This window comes from Arabidopsis lyrata (assembly GCF_000004255.2).
Source record: "Arabidopsis lyrata subsp. lyrata unplaced genomic scaffold ARALYscaffold_1, whole genome shotgun sequence".
Lineage (NCBI taxonomy): Eukaryota > Viridiplantae > Streptophyta > Magnoliopsida > Brassicales > Brassicaceae > Arabidopsis > Arabidopsis lyrata.
In genome coordinates, this window is record NW_003302555.1 from 2,747,274 (window position 1) to 2,763,873 (window position 16,600).

The 16,600-nt window shown below is 37.5% G+C and overlaps 4 protein-coding genes across 4 annotated transcripts; 1 reads left to right on the plus strand and 3 right to left on the minus strand.

Moving 5' to 3' along the window:
• Positions 1 to 2,612: 2,612 nt before the first annotated feature.
• On the minus strand, positions 2,613 to 3,270 carry LOC9325716 (cyclin-dependent protein kinase inhibitor SMR5). The gene has a single exon (XM_002892357.2). The coding sequence runs from the start codon at positions 3,244 to 3,246 to the stop codon at positions 2,995 to 2,997; it is 252 nt and encodes an 83-aa protein (XP_002892403.1). The 5' UTR covers positions 3,247 to 3,270; the 3' UTR covers positions 2,613 to 2,994.
• A 267-nt stretch (positions 3,271 to 3,537) lies between these two features.
• Positions 3,538 to 7,647, plus strand: LOC9328466 (ATP-dependent zinc metalloprotease FTSH 10, mitochondrial). Its single transcript, XM_002889606.2, has 8 exons — positions 3,538 to 3,870; positions 3,948 to 4,179; positions 4,278 to 4,346; positions 4,549 to 4,682; positions 4,808 to 5,290; positions 5,391 to 6,158; positions 6,404 to 6,631; positions 7,039 to 7,647. The coding sequence occupies exons 1-8, from the start codon at positions 3,820 to 3,822 to the stop codon at positions 7,513 to 7,515; spliced, it is 2,442 nt and encodes an 813-aa protein (XP_002889652.1). The 5' UTR covers positions 3,538 to 3,819; the 3' UTR covers positions 7,516 to 7,647.
• Positions 7,648 to 7,766: 119 nt separating this feature from the next.
• On the minus strand, positions 7,767 to 10,646 carry LOC110225449 (scarecrow-like protein 31). Its single transcript, XM_021015229.1, has one exon. It carries the CDS (start codon positions 10,061 to 10,063, stop codon positions 7,943 to 7,945), a length of 2,121 nt encoding a protein of 706 aa, XP_020870888.1. The 5' UTR covers positions 10,064 to 10,646; the 3' UTR covers positions 7,767 to 7,942.
• Positions 10,647 to 12,520: 1,874 nt separating this feature from the next.
• On the minus strand, positions 12,521 to 15,401 carry LOC9325717 (scarecrow-like protein 14). The gene is made up of 2 exons (XM_021015228.1): positions 15,200 to 15,401; positions 12,521 to 15,099 (listed from the first exon to the last, which is right to left on the minus strand). Exon 2 carries the CDS (start codon positions 15,040 to 15,042, stop codon positions 12,775 to 12,777), a length of 2,268 nt encoding a protein of 755 aa, XP_020870887.1. The 5' UTR covers positions 15,043 to 15,099; positions 15,200 to 15,401; the 3' UTR covers positions 12,521 to 12,774.
• Between the last annotated feature and the right edge of the window lie 1,199 nt (positions 15,402 to 16,600).

Genomic DNA, 16,600 nt, shown 5'->3' on the forward strand with positions numbered 1-16,600 from the left:
TAGCTTTTCTTATTTCATCTCACACGTGTAATGGTTCACAAGTATTTCATAGAGCTTTTTGTGTTGGGTATACTTTTTTAGATGACTTTTATCGCCTTGTAAACCCTTTTAGAATCCACTGTAGATCCTTACAAGACACTTGTAAATAGCCGTAAAACCTTTAAAATACTTTGTAAATTTTCCCGCCAAAAAATTACCACCAAAAAAATGCGGAATCACTTTCCCGCAAAAAATTTTTTTGGCGGGAAAAATTTTTACGGGAAAATTTTACAAGGTATTTTAAAGGTTTTTACAAGTGTTTTGGCTGGAAAATTGCGGAATCACTTTTCCCGCCAAAAAATATTTTGTATTTTGTAGACCTAATTTTGTTTCAAATAAAGGTAAAATGGTAATTAAAAATTAAAAGAGGGCAAACTTAAAAATAGACTCTCAAAAGGGGCATTTTTGAAAAAAGATATTGAAAAAGGGGCATTTTAAACAATTTCTCATAATTAAAACAATATTGATACATGAGTAAAAAAAAAAGATCAAATGGCTGTATAAAATAAAGTTGTTTTTATGACAGAAAAGCGAAGTATTTCATTCAGTATTTAAATTTGTCCACTGATAGTTTACATGTCATGTACAAAAGGATATGAAAAATTGTGTGTCGATAATTCATTATTTTTTACTATATTAATTGGTCTTGAGTTTAATTTTAAATTTCGTGTTATAATCATGTTAATCAGTTTTCACCAAATTTTTTAGGTTTCCTTCTTACTGTTTTATGAATATAATATATATATATATATATATATATATATATATTACAGCAAATATATCCATTCAAGCTAAAATCAGACTGTTTTCTTAAAGAAAAAACCAGTCCGGAGTTACAGAGCTTACATGAGAAAATATAACATCGCGTGATCGTGTCTTTTTTGTAAGACAGTCAGCAAGGGTATTATTAGTGTGTGGGATAAAAACTGTTTTATGAATATTTTGTTTACCAGTATTATGAATTTGATATTTTAATTTGATTACATATGCTTTAAAATAATCCAGTATATAGACCGTAAGACGTGGGTAATCCGTAATCGCATATTTTAGTTTTATACAAGGACGTTGTTAATATAAATCAATCGTCACATGAGTGAGAGAGTCCAATAAATTGTATCAATAAAACTGACATCGTGGGACAGGAGTCACAATGAAATTTGTAGAGGAATACTGTTTCTAAAATTGTTTGGTTTAGGAGTTAAGCTTTTCACAAAATGCAAGATAATTGTTTTTGGAATCATGCCTACTGCTAAATACATATAAGATCCAATTCAAAGAAGAGGGGACACAAGTATCCCGTTTAAACACTGTGCCTTGAATAAAACTACTTGTAAATGACAAATTACATCTTTTAGTTAGAGGAAAGAAAGTTTTAGACATATATTATCTTTCATTGGTATAGTGGTTGATGTTAAAACAAGAGACATTGTTTCTAATTTGTCTAGAAACGTCTAAAATCAAGGCGCGGGCTTGTCTCTCAAACCAAATAATGATTCAGTGGTCTAATTTTTTAAAAAATTGAAAACATTAATATCTTTTTGTAAGAAAGTGTCATTTGGGAGTGTTTGGAGAGAAAGGAGCAGAGAGGGACGGGTAAAGTGTTTCTTACGAAAATAATTCGAAATCGGGGCCAAGAGTAGACAGCTTTGGTCTAATAATATTCCACTTGTTTTCTTTTCACTTCTGTTTTCAAAAAAAGTCTGGCTTTCTCGAAATTAACTCACTCCATTAATTACACTTTATAATTAACATTGTGCCGTACGTTCTACCACTTTTCAATTGGTGAACTTTCATGCTTGTTCATCCTTTAAAATCAGTCAGAGTCTAATTTGTGGTGTTTACGTCACCATGCCAATCATAGAGGATCCAACTTTGATTTTTTTTTTTTTACTGAATCCAAAACAAACTAAATAAATCAGATAATCATGTTTTATATATGGATACACATTGTTTCATGTTCGGAGGAATGGTAGATTTTGGTGTCGGAATTGCTTGATTTATGAGGGTTAAATGACCATTATTCCGAGTTTGGCTGGTTTAATTATGACTATGGGAGTCGGATTATAATGTTAAAACGGATTTTCGTATTTGTAAGCATTTATGTGCATGGTTATCAAGGGTTCTAGCCTTCTAGGGCGTATTGTTTGTTTTTCTCTTCCGTTAAACAATCAACATTTCAAAACTTTACTTAAAAAAAAGGGACAGACAAAGTTTCGAAGCTAGATGTCTTTAAAAAGATTTGTTCATAGGAAAAAATGTCAAAAGATTATGGCATGGCATCCATAATTCAAGAAAAATGTTTGACCCCTTCTATTATTGAATTATGATGGACCGTCGCACTCTTCGTCCGGCTTCTAACAGATTAATCAACAAATAAGTGTGTTTTCGACTGAATGGTACGCAAAAATTTGCTATATATGAGATTTTGATCATTAACATTTTGAAACAGTAGTCTTGGTTCGTAGATTAGATTTGTATAGCACACTAAGCCAGAACTTCACGAATATATCCCTTGCTGTGGTATAACTGATGCCATATAACCACATCTACAGCTTTCAGTTTATCATTAGAAATAAAACAAACAAAGCGGTTATGAAAATTTAAAATGCATCCATGCCTACAAATAATACAAAGACAGACCATTTATACATTAAACAAAGAAAAAAAACTTCTAATTTCTCCAACCGGACAGCAAAAAAAAGGAAAGGAAAGGAATAATACAAATCAAAAGTTCAAAACCAAAACTGGTTCAACACAAAGTCCATACAAACATTGTTGTGCCTATCCTACATGACTAGTTGACTACATCATAAAAAAAAAAAAAAAAGCCGAAACACTTGATATAAATCGTCAAGCCTAGCTAGCCTTCCATGGCGTGCACATATATACACACACATAACCGCATTCAAACCCGAACCGGCCGTTTACAAAATCAATTCAAAGGAACGGGATGATCTAAGCGCAACTAGGTTGCCGTTTGGAGGCTGCCACCACCGAGAAGAACAAGTCTAGATCCGGTGGCTGAAAAAATCCCTTCTTCGGTGGTTCCCTCTTCTTTCCAAAGGGTAGTAGCGATCTCTTCCTTCTCACAGGAGGCGGACACGGCGGATATGCTGGTATCCGACATTCATCACGTGTCGGCGTCGTGCATCCCATGTGGTAATCATCATCAACGGTCACCGTGTCTCCGTCATAACTCTCCTCCATTTTTGTCCTCTCTCTCGCACTTTCCTAATAAGAAGAGTACTTAATTTGATTGCTTCTTTATTACACTAGTTGTGGAAGTGGCGTAGCTAGCTTGTTCTGGAAGTTGCTAAGTACTCGCGGTCTAGAAACAGACACGTGGAGGAACGTACTGCCACGTGCCAAAGCGTTGTTATATTCAGGTGGGAAAAGTTGCCACATATACCCCACTCGGCCCATTAAGGGCCCGAATTGAGATTTGCAAAATCAAGAACCGGCTGGTTTTATAGTTGAGCCAAGCGAGGAGACTAAACCGGTTGAAACAATCCACGGAACAGTCTGAAACGCGTTGATGTCTTGTTTCCCAAGCAGCTAGCTCAAAAGTGACATAAATTGCTCTCTCAACAAACTCAATAAAAATCAGAAATTTCGTCCTGGGCTCTCGATTTTTTCTTCAATCACCACATTTTCACTTCTGAATTTGCTCTATCTGAAGCCAAAGCTGCCATCTTTCTCCTCTGGGTTTTGATTAGATCTCCTATTTCGGTTTCTATTATATTATGCGAGCTCACTTTTGATTGTCCTGATTCTCTGACAATGATATTCTCCAAGCTTGGTTCTTCACTCGCTCGATCCTCTCGTTCTAAGGTTCGTTTCGTTGTGATGCTTTTTCTTTTCCAGACGCGTGTTAATTTCCTAATTTTTGAATATTCCGGTGAAATTAGGGATTGGTGTACGGCGGTGGTGTGCGATCGGCGATTTTAAACCAAGGGAGGCTACGAGCGCCGCAGAATCTTGAGGCGGCTGTCAATCAAGTGGATGGTGGATTAGGGTTTCTGAGGCGGCACTTTGCTTCTTTAGCTGCTCGGAAGGGACTAGATACCGGTGATTTGAGCCGCGTTTTCGCTAACCCTAGATTGCGTCGGTTCTTTTCTAGCCAAAGCCCGAAGAAAAGGAGTATTTCTCAAAACCCTAAATTTTTATACGGATTCAAATTAGTTGGTTCATATTGATTTGAGAGATAATTGGAACCCTAAATTGCATCTCTTTTGCAGATTATGAGAACTACTATCCAAAAGATAGTAAGAAAGCACCCAAGAATGAGCAGAAATCCCAATCCGGAGGTGACTGTTTATGTAACATTCCCTTACTTTTGGATGTCGAATCCATTTGGTGTTATGCAAACTAAAATTGAGTAGAATAGTTGATACTTTTGGGAGTTTCGGGAATCATTGAAAATTATAGGATTGTTGACAACTTTTCCTTTTGAAAGGATTGTGAAACTTTGTTTGAAGTTTGTAGTAATTGAATATGTATTTAATGCAGAGGGTTCAAAGAAGAATGAAAACGAGAATGTTGGGGACATGTTCACCAAGGAATCTCAAAATATGTTAATTCCTCTGATGGCCATCGCTTTAATCCTTTCTACTTTCTCTCTTGGTTCCCGAGAACAGCAACAGGCAAGCATGTTTAACTAAACTCTGTTTATCTTGTATTTAATCATCTGTATCATGTTATCTATAGAACTGCAGACGTGGGCATGTGATATGTAAACTGATTTTCGGTGTTATATCTGTTGGTTCAGATTAGTTTCCAGGAGTTCAAAAACAAACTCCTTGAGCCTGGTCTAGTTGATCACATAGATGTTTCTAACAAATCAGTCGCGAAAGTCTATGTGAGGAGTTCACCAAAAAACCAAACTACGGAAGAAGTTGTTCAAGATCCTGGTAATGGAGTTCCTGCTAAAGGACGTGGTGGTCAGTATAAGTACTACTTTAATATTGGTAGCGTTGAAACATTTGAGGAGAAACTCGAAGAGGCTCAAGAAGCGATAGGCGTTAATTCTCATGACTTTGTTCCTGTCACCTACGTCTCGGAAATGATCTGGTACCAGGAAATGTTGAGGTTTGCACCGACTTTACTTCTCTTGGGCACGCTAATTTATGGGGCAAGACGTATGCAAGGTGGACTGGGAGGTGTAGGCGGACCTGGTGGGAAGGGTGGCCGTGGAATTTTCAATATAGGGAAAGCTCAAATTACGAGAGCAGATAAAAATTCCAAGAATAAGGTTAGCATTTCAATCAGGGTGGAGAAGTAGAAGTACCACCCTCATGTCCCATTCATGATGCTATTGGGATTTACAACTGATCTTTTTTGGTTTTTGCCAGATATATTTTAAAGATGTTGCGGGATGCGAAGAGGCTAAACAAGAAATTATGGAATTTGTGCATTTCCTTCAGAACCCAAAGAAATATGAAGATTTGGGAGCTAAAATCCCAAAAGGTGCACTCTTAGTTGGCCCACCAGGGACCGGAAAGACCCTTCTAGCAAAAGCTACTGCAGGAGAATCAGCTGTACCGTTTCTGTCGATATCTGGTTCAGATTTCATGGAGATGTTTGTTGGTGTTGGACCTTCCAGAGTGAGAAACTTGTTTCAAGAGGCTAGACAATGTGCACCTAGCATAATATTTATTGATGAAATCGATGCGATTGGCCGAGCGAGAGGACGTGGAGGCTTCTCTGGTGGAAATGATGAGCGTGAAAGCACACTTAATCAGCTGCTAGTTGAAATGGATGGATTTGGTACTACTGCTGGAGTTGTCGTCCTTGCTGGGACTAACAGGCCAGATATTCTTGATAAAGCTTTACTACGGCCTGGCCGGTTTGATCGTCAGATAACCATAGATAAACCTGATATTAAAGGCCGTGATCAGATATTCCAGATATACCTGAAGAAGATCAAACTTGATCACGAGCCCTCATATTACTCGCAAAGGCTTGCAGCCCTCACACCCGGATTTGCTGGAGCTGACATTGCCAATGTCTGTAACGAGGCGGCTCTTATTGCTGCCAGACATGAAGGAGCAACAGTTACAATGGCGCACTTTGACTCTGCAATCGATCGTGTTATTGGAGGTCTGGAGAAGAAAAACCGGGTATGTGCTTTCGCCTTGTCAACAAATTCAACTGTTTGGCTTATAGCCAGTTTTTTATATTATTTGATTTGTTCATTTTTGGCAATATTGGAACCTCCTCCTCCATAGGAATGTAGGATAGATCTCAAAAATTGAAACCCAACAAATTGGTGACGTATCATTATCAGCCAAAGATTTGCATCTTTTTTTCTTCCCAAACCTGAAATTTCTAACAATCTTTTTTGGTGGTTTCTCCATGACCGCAGGTAATAAGCAAGCTGGAGCGCCGTACAGTTGCATATCATGAATCTGGCCACGCGGTTGCTGGATGGTTCCTGGAACATGCGGAACCATTGCTCAAGGTGACTATTGTTCCTCGTGGCACAGCAGCACTCGGGTTTGCCCAGTATGTTCCAAATGAAAACTTGCTCATGACAAAAGAACAACTCTTTGACATGACCTGTATGACTCTCGGGGGCCGGGCAGCTGAACAGGTAAATCTTTCTATCAACTTTAACTTCGTTTGGTTACTGAAAGTGTTAGAGTGATAAAACCCCAGACAGTTGCAAAAGAACCAAACCAACCCAAAACGTAAAATCATTAGACAAAGCCCAAAGCTTTGCCTATTGTTGGAAACTGGTAAACCCTATAAAGCTTTCTCTAACATCCTTATATGAAAATGTAAAGCAAAGGACTCTAGGAAAATGAAATAAAGAAATTGAAACCATAAATTAGGACATAGAAAGGATATATGCTACTTGGTTGGTAGACAGAGATGAGAGTTTGTTGAGTTGTTTCCTCTTACAGAAGTCAAGAACTCATTACGGTTTCAGGTCATAAACTTTCTGTTATTTGTTTTTAAGATGTGAATCCTGTTCTTTTTGGTGGGTCTTGATTGCAGGTATTAATAGGAAGAATATCGACCGGGGCTCAGAACGATCTGGAAAAGGTGACTAAGATGACTTACGCGCAAGTGGCGGTGTACGGATTCAGCGACAAGATAGGATTGCTTTCGTTCCCGCAACGGGAAGACGAGTTCTCCAAGCCGTACAGCAACAGAACCGGTGCGATGATAGACGAAGAGGTCCGAGAATGGGTGGGGAAAGCTTACAAGCGGACGGTTGAGCTGATCGAGGAACACAAAGAGCAAGTGGCTCAGATCGCTGAGCTCTTGCTAGAGAAGGAGGTTCTGCATCAGGATGATCTTACTAAAGTTTTGGGTGAGCGTCCCTTTAAGTCGGGTGAGAGAACGAATTACGACAGGTTTAAATCTGGATTTGAAGAGACGGAGAAGGAGAGCGAGAAGGAGTCTGTGCCGGTGAAGCCTGTGGAAGATGGTGGAGTTCCACCGCTTGAGCCACAGGTGGTTCCGACTTAGATGTTGGAGACGCCCAAAGTTTACTACTCTACTCATTGTACATTTAATCCAAGGCAATAACAAAACACGCTTCTGTATTAGCACGGAGGGATTGTTCTTTCTGGAAAAGTATCATTTTTACTTGATATATAATATTTTTTCCAACATTTAGACTTAGACACTTGAAAAAACAAATTACCTAGACATACAAAACCAAATTAGTTTTGGTTAAAGTGTTGTTCCCCTACCAAAGATTTAGTTAGCTCTTTTTGTTCTCTGTAAAGTATTTAGCTTTCAACAAAGTAGAATGTCATTGTATACAGCAAAAGTAAAGAAAATCAAGTACAGCAAACAAAAGATACATCAATGACTCCACAAGCTCTGCCTCTAGAACAAAAATAAAACAGAACTTGGGATTTACATGGGAAATCTGTAATGAACACAAAAGCTAAGAAGGGACCCAACAAGAAGAAGAGAAGAGGATGCGACCTTTCCAACCTTGTAAGAACCAATTACTATCTTCATCAAGGACAAAGTCTTTATGATAACCCCATTTCTTCATCTTTTCCCTAAACAACTGCACAAGCTCTGCCTCCACAGGCTTCTGTTTAAATCCAGCCCTAATCATCCTCACTTGCCATTGCTTGTAAGTCTCCGGTCTCTCCACTCTATCTACTCCTTCACACGCTATCACATTCATCACTTCTCTCCCGTAAAACTCCCCTTCGAAATGTATCCTCTCCGGGTTTTCTTTGGACAGAGTCGCACCAAACAAGTCAAAGAGCGCCGAGTAGTGAAACAGAGCTTCTTTGAACCGTGTGGTGAAGAACGGAGCGTTGAAAGATCCGTTAACTGTCGAACTGAGGAAGACGTTAGGGTTCATGTCTCTGATCAGTTTTAGAAATCCGTCCCTCGGGCAATCCTCTTCGCCTGGAATAACGTCTCGAAGGTTCTTGAATCGGAGCGCAGCATTAACCGCAAGAACTTCGTTTGGTTGGATCTTGAACTCCTCCATCCGGATTGTTTCCCAATTCTTAGAGGCAATTGCATTGTATTCGAATGGAACTCCAAACCGTTTGCAATACTCTGTCAGTCTTCGACCTGTATCCTGTATTCTTTCGGTTGGACGAAGCCCGTGTTGAGGAATCTCGATACCGGTAATCCGTAGTTTCCGTAGTCCGGTGTTGCTCTTTGATAAGTGCTGTATAAACATGGGCCACTGGAAACCGTAAAGGATACCGAAATCGATTATATGAAGAACCGAAGCATCCTTGGCAGCATCAAAAATCATCTTGTTGGAGAAGAAATAGATCAAAGTCATAAACGGAGACGCAGACAAGAACACACTATAGGATTTAAGAATCTGTGCAGCTGTTCGTTTCTTGGAGGAAATGGAATCGTAATAACTCTGGATCACAGTTCCCGTGCTACCTTCAAGACGCGCCTCAAGTGCATTGGCGAAGAAATGAGCTAGTCTCTGTGATGCATCACCAACAGGTGAACATTGCTTCCTTATCTGCCTCAGCAAATCATCAGCCGTAACCTTATCCCCTGCAGAAACAGATTGTGCGCATAGAGTGAGAAGTGTGCGGAAATCAACCGCTCGACTCTTCTTTTTCCCCCGGCCTTTCTTAACCTGAGCCTTGCTTGAACCATTCTCGCCATCTTCGATAATCAGCGGATCATATTCACCATCAAGAAGCAAAACCTTATCAAACATTTCTGTCAATTTCCCATCTTCCTCATCCACTGCAAATTGCTTACTACTCCTAGCTTCCTCTAGATCATCTTCTTCTTCCCGCTCGTGATGATTCTTCCTAGTTCTCGAGATAGCGGACCATCCTTTCTCTTCTTTCACCGGAACAACTCTCTCCATCTCAGGCTCAAGATTGAAGATCCATTGATCAGTATTAGGAAGAAACTTGCTAGCTTCCTCTAGCCCTCTCTTAAACTGCAGAACTGATTCTGCATCACTAAACATACTCCTGACAAGAATCTCATTAGCCGGCTGCCCGAATTGCTCGCCTCCACGCAACATGTTAAACCCTGGAAACGACACAACACCAGAATCACCAAGATGATTATCATACAACAACACTTCATTCTCAGCAGAATTAGCAGCTGTTTCGACGCGTACACTAGAATTGCTGCTGTTACTACTGCTCCTATAATAATCGCCACTATTACTACTAGTACTAGTAGTAGAAATCGAATTATTAGGAATAAAAGAGTGAGTTTGCGAGTCGCTGATGACTTGCTGCAACATTTCTTCGGTTTGTCGAAGAGCCAAGGAATCGTAGAACATAGATTGCTTCTCCGCGAGACTCTCTTCCATAAGGAGAAGGTTTACATATTTCAAAAGTGTGTTTTCAGAATCAATCTCATCAGCTGGAGGAGAAAAGTGATGGTCTTGATCTGGAACCCAAATTGACGGTTGATGATCCATGCGGAGATCAAAATCACTAGACGAAGGAACACCGAATCCAAGATCAGGAATCGAATTTGGTAAGAAGCTCACATCGTAATACTCTAAACCGTTGACCACACCTGAGTAATTCGATTCCATCATCCAAAAAAAAAAACTCCTTTTTTTCCTATAAAACCCTGAATTTGGTTCCTCTTTCGAAGAAGAAAACTTTACAAAAGATTCAGCAACGAAATCTGAATCAGATGAGAACTCGAGACAACATTGCTTACATCTGAAGAAGAAGAAGAAGAAGTGGGATGATTAAGTGGAAAAGTAGGAGGAGGCATAAAGGTGTGGACTTTATCGATCAATTCGTTAAAAAGAGATAACTTTTGGTGAATAATACTATTCAAATGGGATTTGGCTATAATTGCTGTGCGTGAGAAAAGAAGCAAGAAATCGAGAAGTGTAGAGAGATTAGAGGAAGAGGAAGTTTCCCGGGAAACTCGAAAGGGGACAAGACCAGTCTTGCGATTCGTCCGAGGAGTCAAAACTATCTCTCTTTTGACTTGTCATTAAGAGTTGTATTCTTGGGCTTGTTGGGCCCAGCTTTTTTTATAGTAGTGATCGTCATGTTAACCACAAAAAGTAATCTTCTTTTTTATGACTAGTGGTTCTTTTTAGTAGTGATATTTGTCTCCTAATTCCCCCATTAACTTTGTCTAATCCATATGTTGACCGATTCTCGAAACTTACATGATCCATATGTTTGTTGGATAGCTTATAGTTTTGTGTGCTTTAAGAAACTAACTAGTTGCCAAAATCAAAATTGAATATGTCGACGAGTTTACTAGGATCTTTATTTTTCTTTATAAACAACAACAACAAAAGAAAGTACTTCTCATTTTAAAATTTGTAACAGTATTTTATAAATAGCACGAGATGATGATTCTCATCTGGGATATGTTAAGACATTTTTGTTAATAATAGATGCGGTCAAACCGTACAAACTGTATATATTAATTTCCATATGTACAATCTTGGATTCTAAAATATACTAATACAAATTTCTAAGTTACATATTCCGGCCACTTTAGATGGTGTATATATCAAAATTATGTATGTGTGTACTTGATCAACTCCTGTTTTATGATTATTATTTTGATGTAAAGTCAAAAGTGTTCACATAATAAAATAATATATTGATTCTAAAGTTTCAAGTTGACAAAACAAAAGAGTGTCACATGTAAAAACTTGGAGAGCAAGATTAACAAAGGTTCCTGATAGGTGGATTTGATTATTTGACCAGTACGAAATATTAAAAAAAAAAAGTTGCTGATGAATACTATATCAACAAACAAACGAAAAATGAAAACATAAAAGTGACTTCATACTTTCATAGTAGTATAATTATTATATAGAACAACGACAGTAAATAAACACAAAAAAAAAAAAAGTGAAAAGGACCCCTCCAGATCTGATCGCACAATGTCATTCTGACATATATATTGTGAGATTCTCACCATTTATTATTTGTACTAGTAACATGAAAATACTTTATTATGTCAGAAAAACTCGAAATTGAGTGGGTGTCACGTTTTTGAGTAACTATAATTTTTCGGTCTCCAAATAAATATTCAACTCTTTCGGCGTTATAAACAAATCCTGGATGTAATAGTTAGGAAAGTTTATTGGATTGATTATTTCTTTGATTTTGAAAATATTGTTTGTTGTTCAATCAATAATTGTAAGACTTTAGCTAAAGTGATGTAATACTACTGAATACTGATCATGAAATATTGAAATTATTGTTTGTTTCTATATTTCTGATCATGTCGTCCTAATACATGATTATCTACTTTTTCATGATTTTTTTTTTATTCTTGGTACACTAAAACCTCTATAAATTAATATTCTATAAATTAATAATCACTATAAATTAATAAATATTGCTGGTCCCGAGTCGGACCAGTGTAAAAATTGACGAAATTCGATAAGATAATAAGATAATAACTTTTTTGAAACTCCTATGTAAAAATATGGTCCCAATAATATCATAAATTAATAATCTATGTAAATTTACATATATATATATATATATATATATATATTATACGTGAAAAAATATATCAATATATGGTATTGGTTAAGTGTTTTTAAATGAATTTTTCATAAAATTAACTGATCACTAACTTTTTGATATAAAAAATGTTATGTTGTGTTTTTAAACTTTTTTATTTTATCATTGTCTATAAAAATATTTCATAAAATAGACGATTTTTTTTAATAAATTTTCAAATTCTGAATATACATCATTTTCATTTTGATAATCGTATAAAACGATTTAAATACAAAAATTGATATCATTAGTCATAAATTTTAATTTATGTATAATATTTAAAAAATTCATTTATTGTCTTTGAAATATCATTTTTTCATAAATACTTCTATAAATAAATAAATATTAATTTACCCTATAAATTAATAAAATGTTGTAGTCCCAACATTATTAATTTATATAATACGAGATGAATTGGGAGAATCTTGTAAAATTACATGTTACGAACGATGTCACACTCTGCGAGGCTGAATCAGCAATAGAACTTTATAAACAAGACATTAAAAAAATGTAACTTTTCATTATTTATGCAACAAAAGATTACATGAACATATAGCAAAAGATCATGCAGTGAGTACTATCTCTCTTAGGCTATACTCTTACACACGCTATGTCACAAAGCATAATATAACAACACTCTAGTGTTCAAGAACCCTAACTCTGAACTTAATCCACTCGTGTTGGCGAGAGAGAGAGACTCTAAAGAGAAAAGCCCTACATAAAACCCAGTCGCGTAGGTCGCAAGAAAGAACATCTATGAAGACGAAGGAACCCAAACAGATGAAGCATACACGATTCTACCTTTCCAACCTTGAAGCAACCAGTTACTGTTTTGATCAACATCGAAGTTTTTATCATACCCGTTTTCGATTTTCAACTTCAGATTCTGCATCAGTTCCTTCTCAAGCGGAAGCTGTCTAAATCCGGCTCGGATCAGTCTCGCCTGCCACTGCTTATATGTCTCTGGTCTCTCCACTCTCTCCGTTCCTTCACAAGCCACAACATTAATAATCTCTCTCCCATAAAACTCTTTCTCATACATCAGCCTCATCTCGTCTTCCCTCGCTAGCTTCGAGTCACACATATCAAACACAGCCGAGTAATGAAACAACGCTTCTCTGAACCTCGTGACAAAGAATGGCGCGTTGTAATTCCCGCTTAGGATCGCCGGGATGAAGACATTCGGGTTTACTTTTCTTATCAGTTTCAAAACCGCATCTCTCGGGCTGTTTACCAGAACGGTCTCGTCTAGAAGGTTCCTGAAACGGAATAAAGAGTTTACAACCACATACTCTCCTTGTCGAAGCTTTAAGTCTTCGACTTTGATCGTTTCCCATTTCTGAGCAATTGCGTTGTACTCAAACGGAACATTGTGTCGCTGACAGTATCGAGCCAAGCGATGACCCGTCTCCTGGACTCCTTCCGCTGGTCTAAAACCACGCTGAGGAAGCTCTATGCCAGTAATTCGAAGCTTAGGCGAACCACCAGGTCTGAGCGAGAGGCGATGAATCAGAGCAGGCCACTGAAAACCGTAAGATATCCCGAAATCTATTATGTGGATCGTGTTGGCGTTTGCAGTGAAACGCATCATGCTGTGGTTAGCAAATATGATAGCAGCTTTCTTGAACGGACAGACCGACATGTATGTCTGGTAAGCTTTCAACATGTCTGCTGCAGATGTTTTCTTCGAAGATAAAGCGGTGTAGATCTGTGTACCAGTCCCAGCTAAGCGTGCTTCAAGACTATTTGCAAAATAATGAGCCAATCGCTCTGACCCATTGCCTAGAGGCGAAGAATGCTCCCGTATCTGTCTTAGCATTTCATTGGCGGTTCTACGATCATCCACTGATACAGCTTGTGCACATAACACCAAAAGAGTCCTCAAATCAGCAGTTTCTTTCTTAGAGTCATTACTATGATTACTAGTAGTTGATTTCTTCCCACGAATCTTTGCTCCATTTGATTGTGTGGTCTCGACTTTGGCGGGTTCTGTTGGAAACTTCTGGTTAAGAATGCATACGGGTTTCCCAGGGCCACATACCAAGATCTTATCAAACATTTCAGAAAGCTCGCTTTCCTCAACATAAACAGCTGATTGCTTGTTACTTCTTTCTTCGACGAAATCTTCATCTTCGTCGCGCCAATGGCTTTTCTTTCCAGTCAATCTGTTGGGAGGAGGAGCAGAGCTATGATGATGCTCTGTCTCATCTTTCTTCTCCATCTTAACAAAAACCTCAGAACCATTTTCCTTGGAACCCGAATTCTTAGGGATGTAACTATCCACATCAATAAAGAGCTGAGAAGATTTAGGAAGGAACTTACTAGCTTCCTCCACCCCTCTCTTGAACTGCATAGCCAATTCACTATCATTAAACATATTCGAAACCAAATCACCGCCAAAACCTGAACCGTAAACCGCAGTATTACCACCACCACCGGTGACACTGTTGGACCTAGAAGTGGACTGGAAAACAAAATTACTCGGCATAGGTGTATGTAACCAGGAAGGTCTATTCTCCAAACCATCAACACTCCAGTGTGAATCAGAAGAAGTAGTGGTAGTGGTGCTAGCGTAATCACTAAAAGCACCACCTGAACAAGAACCGTCAGGGCTATCAGTAGCCAATCTCTCAGGATGGTCCACAGAACCAGAAGAAGAAGAAGGGTATTTCTCACCGAGAGCCTCATAGAGAGATTTCTCAGCAGCTTGAAGAGCCAAGGCGTCGTGAAACATACAAGGCTTCTCTTCCATGTCCTCTTCCATAAGAACTTGGCTTATATACTTCAAAACCGAATCAGAGAAATCAGCGTCATCAGATGGAGATGATAACAGATCTCCTGATGCAGCTTCGTTGTTGTTGTAGTTCTGGGAGGGATATGCCTCTGGAGGATCCAAGGATGTGAAATCTAAGTCATCTAGATAGAATCCATTAGCTAAACCTAAGGTTTGGTTTGGGGGAGGCAAATCAAAGTCCTTATTGAAATCGAACTCGTCCATGGATCCATCCGGATAAGAACCCATGGGATCCAAAAAACCAGAGTCGGTAATATCTAATAAAGGTCGAATCTTTCTTTATTCCTGATCAATCACCAAAACCAAAAACAGAGCACTAAAGAAGATGAGAAGAAAAGAGAGTAAGAATTACAAAAGAAGGGAGATTTGAGAGAAGAAAGCGTACCTCTTTGTGGATTCGGCAACAAGATGACAAAGAAGAACCTTGAGCAAGAGGAAAAAGGTCTCTGTGTTACTGTGTACGTGGTGGAGAGAGAGAGAGACTACTACAGAGAGAAAGAGAAGAACGATGAAGCTGAAATGAGGAGAGAGATAAGTACTAATTAATTTGTTTTACTCTCTCTATAGAGATAATATAAAAGAATATGCCTTTCTGGTTTTTTCTTTTCTTTTTCTTTTAAATTTTAACTATTTTACTCAGAAATAATAAGTCGATCAGGCAACTTCTTGGGTCTATCTGATGTCTGAAAAGAATCCTTCCGAATCAAGACAAATTTCAATTTTTCTATTTACATTGTTTTTACTTTTACTGGGTACTGATATTTATGGTATTATTTTTCTAACATAATTAGTTATTGTTTATTAATATTATCTTGCTTAAATATAACTATTTTTTATTTTCATTTTATTTCACGTATAATATATAATTTTAAAATTAATTAATTCCATAATGTTTAGGCGCTCGCATTTTAAATTTTATGATTCTCTTTCCAAAACCGGATTATTTTCCAATCTAGAAAGTACACGAATGAAACAATGTTACTTTCATAGAAAGACAACGTGCTAAATGTGCAAAACTGATTTGATTATTGACTACAGAAAATAGTTATAGATTTATTTAATATTTTAATATTAACTATATAAACATAAAAATAGTTTCTACAAGTCACTCAATGGATTAATCTAAAAAATAGTTTATTACCAAAAAAGAAATCAATCTAAAAAATTGTTAGAATTAAAATGAATATGCACAAAATGACGAACCATACTTAGGTTTACCCCTGGGGTGAACCTTTAAATTCACCCAACAGATTATAGCCAATCGTTTTGTCATGTCATTATTAATATTAGAGAATTAAAAAAAAGAAACACAATTAAAAAAAAAAAGAAATCACAAAATAGATTTAGGGTTTAAGGTTTAGGGTTTAGGGTTTAGGATTTAAGGTTTAGGGTTTAGATTTTACAATTAACACGAAATTAGATGTCGGTTTGGGTTGCCAAATAAGTGGATAGGGTTTAGATTTTATAATTAAAACTAAATTAGATATCGGTTAGAGTTTAGGGTTTAGATTTTACAATTGAGACGAAATTAGATGTCGGTTTGGGTTGCCAAATGAGTGGTTAAAGTATGTCACGCTTTGTATTCGTAATATTCTGGGCCTTATATTAAAAACAGGGAGAATAAGGGGAATAATTTTTTTAAAATAAGAAGGCAACCTTGTCAATCTCCGAAATGGCCTAGGGAAGCAGAACAAAAGGGTGGAAGTTCAGTGACCAATCAACCGACTGATCGTGAGAAAACAAAATAGTATCCTTATAAAAACCCGCGCGATGGATTGCAACGTTA